The sequence below is a fragment of the Nyctibius grandis genome, chromosome 6 (assembly GCF_013368605.1).
Source record: "Nyctibius grandis isolate bNycGra1 chromosome 6, bNycGra1.pri, whole genome shotgun sequence".
Classification (NCBI taxonomy): Eukaryota; Metazoa; Chordata; class Aves; order Nyctibiiformes; family Nyctibiidae; genus Nyctibius; species Nyctibius grandis.
Genome location: NC_090663.1, coordinates 11,745,570 through 11,754,619, shown reverse-complemented (window position 1 = coordinate 11,754,619; position 9,050 = coordinate 11,745,570). Strand labels below are relative to the sequence as shown.

The following is a 9,050-nucleotide window of genomic DNA, read 5'->3' as shown; positions in this document are numbered from 1 at the left end:
TTTATTTGATTACATTATCATATAGCACGTAACTCCCTACCGATCTCTCTAATAATGATCAGCAGGAGACAGTGTGCTCTGACTGCAAGGACAGATTCTCTGCTCTCATGAGTAAGCAGGTATCTGTCCTCAAAAGAACATGCACTGCCTGGAAAGACAGGATGCTTTGGTCTGTTTTGGTCTAGATTTTTGGAGAAAAATCCCTTTTCCTGTGATATAGATGACTTTTTGATGCGTAGGTAAGAAACCAGGAGTTCACATCCTACCTAAGGCAAGCTTCTCCACCATACCTGTAGCGTAGGGATAAAACATACAATACGTAGTTTTCTGTTTAAAAACAAACAAATAAAACCCAAACCACCCCAAAACTAAAAAAAAAAAAAATCAATTTAAGATTAATTTAATGTAAATTTACCATCCAGTTAAAGCTTATATTGTTGTTCTGGGATCTTATCTACATTTTTGTGAAGCGATTTACTTAAGAATAGACAGAAAAGACTAATATCCTTCCAAGTTTGCTTCTGTAAACTGGATCTTATCTTAAGTAAAATGCCCAGGCAGAGCATGCAGAAGGGGTTCCTGGTCGCTATTTTGTGGGTTTCCAATCTTGCAGTGCTGGAGGGGATGTAGCTTAGAGTCCCTACACTGTCGTGTAGTGTTTTAAACTTGCAGTTAAGTGGATTATGAAATACCCTTCTTTGCAATGAAAGTTGCTTTCGATTGTTTGCTTTTCTTTGTCTCATTTCCCCCCCTGCTCTCTCCAGGCAGTTGCTCTCGGCTTCAGCGAGACATGCTTTAACGAAGCTCCCGTTTCCCTTAGGAAAATCGCTGCATGGAAGACCAAAGGCGTCAGACCCTTGGCTGAGGAGCGGGCAGGCGCATCCCTGTCGGGACCCCCCTTTGCTCAAACTGGTCATGAAATTGTAAACCAGGCTGTAAGAGGCAGATGGTCGGGAGGCAGAGGGGAGGGGGGAGCTCATTCCTCCTCCCTCTCTGTCTCCAAGCCTTTTGCTTTCCAAGCTCAAATGCTCACTGAAATCTGACGCCTGGACTGCACGTACTGTGAGATGTGGGCATGCCCTTGCAGCGCATTGATCTCCTCTGCAGCTTGGAGAGCCAGAGCCGCGCTGAGGCTCCGAGCAAGGAGCTGCTCCATCGGGCAGCGAGTGCCACATCACGGTGCTGCCTGCTCAGGGTGCTCCACCATGGTCCTGAGGCTCCTGATCCTCCTCGGAGGGCTGTTTAGGGCCGCTGAGCCAGCACCCCGCTGTGAAACCGGCCAGGAGACCCTAGGTAAGGCTAACCACCCCAAAAGCCCCCTTCTTCTCTCCTTCCTTCTCTTGGAGATGAGCAGGGAAAAGGGCTCCAGCTTCAAGACAAGGGAGGCAGGAGCTGGCACTGCCCTACAGACAAGGGGATCAGCTCTTTGGAAATCTGCAGACTGCCAGTGATGAAATGGGGGTGTGCTTGGGAAGAGTGGAAGGGCAGGGAGGCAGTGGCGTGGGTCTGCAACAGCAAAACAAGACTGTGATGTAAGGGAACACAATATTTCCCCATCGGTGTCTTTTCATGCCATGTGTAGATGTGACTTTCTGTCAATTTATGGAGTTCCCAGTTGGTAGGACCCCCCTTGTTGTCATGGGGAATGCAGGGGATTTGCCCCATCTCTGGCCTTGCCTTCTAGGAACGGGGCAGTCAGATTACAGGAAGATGAACTTTTGACCTTCTGTATGCTTTTCTGCTTAAGAAAAATTCTTCTCCTTACATTTAGCTTTAGGTCACTTATTTCAAATCCAAAGTATGAGATTTATTAGGATCTGACAGCTGTAGGGTGTGTTTTAGCTTGCTATAAGCAATATGGAATTTGTATGAGTTGATTGGCTGGAAAAGCAGATTTACCCATCAGAATAAAGGTTAGATAGGAACAGGCTGCTAAATGGATTGAAAGCTTTTGGTTCAGTACTCAGCTGATTAACAAAAAATATTAACAGTATCTTTTAAAAATAAATGGTATTTTTAATCAAGTAGACTTAATTGAGATTTCATTTATGTAGGGACAGTGGAGAGGTGAATTTCAGTGTAGTGACAAGATCTATTCCAGGAAAACTATTTTCAGAGGATTCAAACTCAAAATGACTCAGTAAAATACTTATTTTATGGGAATACAGGAAGGGATAAGTTAACCTGAAACTGACCTTAATGTTACTCAAGGAAGTTCAGCTATATTTCAGTGCTTAAATATAAGCCGTAGACTGTCACTGGCATTGAACTGCTACACAACACAGCCCATGTGCCATGTACTGCGTATAATTTGAGAGCACTGTTCCCACGAACATCAAAGTGAGGTCTACCGCAGCCTGAAGGGATTTTATTTTTGGACAAAGCTGCACAAAGAGAAGTGTTGTAGACTATTTACTGCCAATTACAGGCAGAGGCTGTGTGGTTTGCAGCATGCCCTTTCTCTGTGAGGCATGATTCTGCTCCAGTTCCAGCTGATCAAAGTTTTGCCATGGGGTATTAATCCTGGCAGCCACAAATGTAGGGATCATCAAGGGGTAACTCTGCTGTGGCAGAATGTTTTCTGTGTGCCAGCAGCTGTGCTGTCTTTAGGGGAGGGCTTGAGGAAAGGCAGGCAATGGAAATATGCCTTGCATGTGTTGGGACTAGACCGCTGAATGTGACCCTAGAGGGATGGCTAGTGGTGGGGAAATGAGCTCTCAATGTCACTACACGGCGTGCAACTTGAGGAAGGGGCACACTTCACACTGGAGGGCTGTTGGACCAGGGAATAAAGTAGCAGCTTGGACTTTGAAAGACCTGCCAGGTTTCTCAAGGGCTTTCCTTTTCTGGAGAGGAGATAAGGTCATGTCAGGCCACACAAAAAGAAAGGGGACTGTGGTACTGCACATGTTCAGGAATGGACCTTGCAGGGGTCTCCTCTCAGCATCCAGGGCAGCAGGTTATGTCTTCAGCTGTAGCAGTGGGAGTTTCTCCCCTTTTTGGGATCCCTTGTTCAGATCTCGGTGGATCTCAGTGGCCAGACCCGCGGTGCCCTGCAGGAGGAGACCAGCCTGGAGCTGCTTGTGCCTGAGAGAAGGGCAGTGGGAACCAGTGCCACTGTCTGACTCCCAGCAAGGCTGGAGCTGATTTCTGCAGACTGCCTGGCCTTGCCAGTGATATTTGCTCTGCTGTGACTAATTTTGCTTTTTTAATAAGAAACCAAAATGAAACATGGTTAGCAATACCAAGATTCTTATAAAATGCTTTGTGCTCTTCTGTTTAGAAAAATAAGGAAATTATTACTGTCATCCAGCCCCACGATATGGCACAGGCATTGCACTCTGTGGGGAGCTTTTTGAGTAGCAGCTGGGAACCAAGGCACTGAGAGAGGGCAGATCCCTTCTCCCCAGCTGTGTCCTGTATCCTTGGGGAGCCAATAAGCCACTCTCTCCCCCAGTGACACGATGCTACATTGCCCCACTGCGAGGCAGCACTTCCAGACCCTAATGAGTTTTACTGGCCTCTCGGCCTCTAGTTTGGGCTAGAAAAGTACAGCTTAGCGTGTTTCCCCTGAAAGGTGGCCAGCCTTTGCTGGACGGAGCTAATAGCACCGATTCCTGTTTTATCCGAGTTGTTCATGTCTCTGCTGCTGATTGAAGTATTGGAGTGGTAATTAGTTAAGTACAGCACTTTACCATCACTGACAACAAAAATAAAAACAAAGCAGAAGCAGGCTGAAGCAGTAACAGCAGGTGACGTCCCTTGCAGCTGGGGCCGGCTCTGCCGTGGGGATGGCACCGGGGGTCAGGCTAAGGCTGCAAAGTGACAGCGGTAAAACCTTGCCTGGTCACTGGTGTCCAGAGAGCGCTTTCCTGGGCACTTCTGAGGCAGAGCTCAGCGCTCAGCTGCGTGTGCGAACCCCCCAGGCTCACAGGGTGAGCGGGGAGGGAGCACCCGGGCGCGTGCCCCGGCCCGGGTTCCGCAGCCGGCGGCGCCGGGCCCCGAGCGCTGCGGTGGGGCCTCTGCCTCGGCCGGCTCCGGCTGTGGTGCCACCGTGTGGGCTCCGCAGCCTGTACAGACGGCTTCTGGGGAGACGCCGGGGCTGGGCTGCGTTCAGAGGGCAAAAGGGGGATGCCTGAGCCCTTTGCTGCCCCTGCTCCCTGCCCGAGCATCTGAAAGGTGTTTCGGGTACATGGCCTGGCCTGTGAGATGGCACCTCTGGGGACAGGAGCTGTTTGATCTGGGGCTGCGGAGGTGGGAGAGCAGCTGGAGCGCTGTGCCCAGGGCTGCTCTGGCTTGCACGCTTCTCACCTGTGGGCCTCCTCTTCTCCCACCTGCCTTGGCATTTCCCACCATCCTGGCTCGCTTTGCTCCAGGGCCAGAGTTTTCCCCATCCTGAGGGTCTCCGAGTTTCACCACTGGAGATGGGAGGGAGTGGGGAGGAATAAGGAAGAGAGCTGGGGAGGGAAAACCCAGCCGCTTGGGGGGCAGGGGTACTGTATTTGCTCGGGGGCCCATGACAGCCTTTGTGGCACTGGCTCTTCTCTAAGACATGGCATTGAGTAAAGTTGATTTTCTTCTGGAAATTTAGACTGCTTGAAAAACTGGCTTCACATATAGATGCAGAGGAGGGCCGCGAAGATGATCAGAGGGCTAGAGCACCTCTCCTATGAAGACAGGCTGAGAGAGCTGGGGCTGTTCACCCTGGAGAAGAGAAGGCTCTGGGGAGACCTTATAGCAGCCTTCCAGTACCTGAAGGGGCCTACAGGAAAGCTGGAGAGGGGCTTTTTACAAGGGCATGGAGTGATAGGATGAGGGGTAATGGTTTTAAACTGAAAGAGGGTAGATTTAGATTAGATCTTAGGAAGAAGTTCTTTCCTGTGAGGGTGGTGAGACACTGGCACAGGTTGCCCAGAGAAGCTGTGGATGCCCCCTCCCTGGCAGTGTTTAAGGCCAGGCTGGATGGGGCTTTGAGCAACCTGGTCTAGGGGAAGGTGTCCCTTCCCATGGCAGGGGGATTGGAACTAGATGATCTTTAAGGTCCCTTTCAACCTAAACCATTCTGTGATTATGGTTCTATGCTGTACATTTCCTCTCTCCTTCTCTGGCGTTCCCATCTCCATAGTGTGCTGTGTTTTATTGCTAAGTGACAAAATGAAAAGCCGTTGCCTTCCATGAGCTTCACGGTGGCCTCAGCTTTATGGGACCATTAGTTCACTTGCTGTTCACATTTCTAATGCTTTTTTCCCTGTGCCTGTGCACAGACATAGAGGCAGAGCCTCGCCAGCTACTGCTGCTCTCATGCGTGTGACAGCACTGGGACCTGGCAGTGGGCTGGGGTCTGCATCTCTGTGCCAGCGCCAGTGGTGCTGGCTGGGTCCCTTGCTCTGCTGTGGCTGGCACAGGCAGGCGCAGACAGCAAGCGTGGCCACAGGACCATGCTGCCACGTGTGGGAAAGCCCAGGCTGTAGGAATCTCACCTGCTGCACCCGAGGTGAGTGTGTCCAAGTCTTGTCAAAACAAAAAATTGCAGAACTAGTGTCTACGTCATGCACACTCACAAGATGAGAATTCCAGCTCTTGTAAACCTGGTTTTCATCGCCGAGTCATGTGAGCTGCTCTGGATTCCCACCACTGACTCTGGTATTTCTACACAACCATTATTTGAGCAACACTGATCTTCAGCTACATTTAACATGGGAAATGGGATCAGAAACAGCCATTGATGTGAGGAAGGTAAGTTTATATTGAAAATATAATACACGAGTACCTTTTACTGCTGAAATAGTTTATGCATGATTTTAATCTGAAGGCAAAATTTTCTTCAGAATACTTGTTTAAAGTACATTTTTAAAGTGTGGGTGTGAAAATACATAGAAATAAAAACTTGAACAAAAACCCCCCTGCCCTAAGGCACAGCTAGGCTTTTAGCAAGACTTAGTAACACTAATGGTCAATCCCCTTTAACATTTCTAGACGTTGCCTTTCTTTTCACACAGTCAGTTAGTGGTTGTTTGGGGGTGCTGGCTGACTGATAGCTGCCATGGTCCCCTTTGAGCTGCCCAGGCCATGTGAGAGCCATCCTCTCCTCAAACTTGGACCAAATGTTGGATAAATGTCACAGGTACCATTGTTTGAGCTGGAGGATGAGCATGGAGGTACTATGCAGAAGTCATGTTGTGAACAGGTTACTGGACCACATCCTGGTATATTTACTGGGCTTTTATGACCCAGGGCTTTTATGACTGATGAATCTTGTTTGGACAGAGTCACCCTCCCAGGTGGATTCATCTGTCAGAGGTCAATGGAGTTTGAAGGCCTTAGGGTTGCTCTGTCCATTGCAGAAATAAAACTGAAATTTCAATCTTTTTTTTCACCCTGTTATAACTCCATTGATTTAATTGGCACTATTTCATTTTTACAGGGTTATAGCAGGACATCCCTCTCTAGGAGACAATATGACATTAAGACACGGATTTAAAATTCCAGTGTTATAAAAATTTTAGTCAAGGCTCTTGAATTAACTGTCAGTCTTTTGTAACATAAAAATACCACATTTTGCTAAAACTCAAGTACCTACAGAAGAACCAGATGTGTTGTTAATTACAATAGTTCTCATACAGTTCTCAATAGATCTCAACTAAAGAAAAGACAGAGTTATGCTAGAGGGCTGCATAGACCCTGTTTAAAAAGGATGGAATGATGTTTTGGGAAATGTTTTGGAAGGGTTGTAGCACCAGAGACAAAAACCTCAGGTTTTGAGACATGATCCTCTGTCCAATGACATTCAACAGAGTTGAACCGACTCAAAGGTAAGCTTCTGGCTGTGGTAAGCTGTTGGCCAAAGCACTTGGAGAGTACTGCATCCTTAGACAGTGGAAACTGAGCTATAGAGAGTACATGGTCATAAACTAAAGCTATGGAGCCATCACAGCTCCAGATTACATGCCTAATAAGTGGCTTCACCCTTCTCCAGTCACCCTGACAAAAATTTGATCCCTTACATGATAGTTGTAGAGATTTCCTGACTTATTCTACCTTCTCACTCCATCTGTTGTTTTGATGCCAGCATTTCCCAGAACTGAGCTGACTTCTCCTTCCTTTGTTGGCCAGACACTGAGACATCGTCTCTATATGTCTCAGGATCATCTTGGTGCATATTGAGGTTCCGCATAAATATGAGGAAAAACTTCTTTACGGTGGGGGTGACCGGACACTGGAACAGGCTGCCCAGAGAGGTTGTGGAGTCTCCTTCTCTGGAGACATTCAAAACCCGCCTGGACGCGTTCCTGTGTGATATCGTCTAGGCAATCCTGCTCCGGCAGGGGGATTGGACTAGATGATCTTTCGAGGTCCCTTCCAATCCCTAACATTCTGTGATTCTGTGATTCATAGGGAATGCATGTTCAGCAGCAGTCCAGCCACTTGTGTGGCCCAGTAAGTCTTCAGTCACTCTGGCAACTCCTGGGCCATTTTGCTGTCATCGTCATTGTTGTTGTTTCCTTGTGTTTTGTTTTCCCAACTGGTAGTTTTTTCCTTTACAACCGGGAAAACATCTCAGATGAGGCCGAAAAAAGGGCACTTGGCATCTTTTTGTTTTGGGATTATGCTTCTGTTCAGGATTTTCAGCTGGGAGGACTCCCTGGAGCAGCACTTACTGTCCAGAGACACAGCTGGGGTGGCACCAGAGATCCTGCCACTAGGGGCACCAAGACAGGCAGTGGGGACAGCCAGCCAGCCAACAATGCTCTTCCTCCATTCTTTTAGGATCCTACAATGCAGCCCTGTTTGAGCTGCTTCTGGACAATTAGAAGGAAGGGAGAGCTACTGGCACCTCTGAGGCTGGCTTTGAGCCGTTGTAGGATGGCAGGTCTCAGTGTGCATCTGCACAGATTTTTGACCTGTGGTCTGCAGGTTATGTGAATTCCCATCACTCATGGGAAAGCTTCAGCACCTTCTTGCAAGCCCCAGACCAGTCCTGTGAGAGAAACAGTCCTGGAAGAGCCAACTGCAATGTCATTTCTGTGGGAACACCTTCAGTAATGCTATGAAAATGGGTGTTTAACTCCATGCCAGGCAGCAGGTGGGTTAGAAAGAAGGGTGACTAATAAGGAACCCTGGCTTGTGTCTTCCTGCTGTGATCTTGCTCTGCAAAGTGAAGGCAGATCAGGTATTAATCTCTTTCAGGTGCTTTCAGGCTGCTTCTTGTGAGGGAACAGGGCTAAACCAGGGCTTGTCTCACTGCCTGCACGTTGGGCTCCTGCATATTGCTTCTGCCTGATTGCAAACACATCACTCTCCTGGGGCAGTTACAGCAATTGCTGCAGTGGAAGATTAGTAACAGGAACTCAGTCCTCTACTCACAAAAGCCTTGATGTATGCAGAAAAAGGAGTCAACCACGTGGGCTGCTTTTTGCAATCATTCCTCTCTCCTCCAGTTTTTCTGGAATTCCTTTTCTGTGGTTGGGGATCTTCCCCACTTCTGCCCCTGTGTGTATGTCTTGGATACGTAGCTGCCTTCTCTCCTGAGCTTTCTGCTTGACCATTTACCCCCTAGCCAAGCTACTCAACTGCCTCATTCCTTCTTCTTCACCCTTACTTCTCCACTCCTCCTGCACCCTCCTTCTGGCAATTCTGATCCATTATAGTATTCTATAAAGGATCTTGTCCTCATGCTGTAGCTGGGAGCTGTCTCCAGAGGCAAGATGTGCTTTGGCATTTGCAGGTGCTGTTGCAATGTTTTGCAGAATGGTACAGCCCAGCAGTGTTTGCATATTACTGCTGATATTAAGTTTTGTTTCTTTAGTGTTACAAGGCAGATTATTGTTGCAAAGACTGACTTGATGAACTGTGTAGAACTGCAAGGAGAGTAACACTAATACGATCAGAAACTGAAATGCTTTGTTTGGAAAAGCAGAGGTTTTGATTATAAACAGACTGAAATAAATACAGACTGAAATAATACTGTCTTCCAGTTTAAAACAGTGTTGTCAGAAACCCAGAAAGCTGGTAGGGGGTGTGCTGGTCTGTACAAGATAAAGTATCTAATC

At 47.9% G+C, this 9,050-nt stretch overlaps 1 protein-coding gene across 1 annotated transcript in view; it reads left to right on the top strand.

Annotated features, from left to right (window-relative positions):
* The first annotated feature begins 1,205 nt into the window (after window positions 1-1,205).
* Window positions 1,206-9,050, top strand: part of CPZ (carboxypeptidase Z) — a 38,985-nt gene continuing 31,140 nt past the window's right edge. The window contains exon 1 of the mRNA XM_068403703.1: window positions 1,206-1,293. Coding sequence (XP_068259804.1) covers window positions 1,206-1,293 — 88 coding nt within the window. The remainder of the gene's footprint in view (window positions 1,294-9,050) is intronic.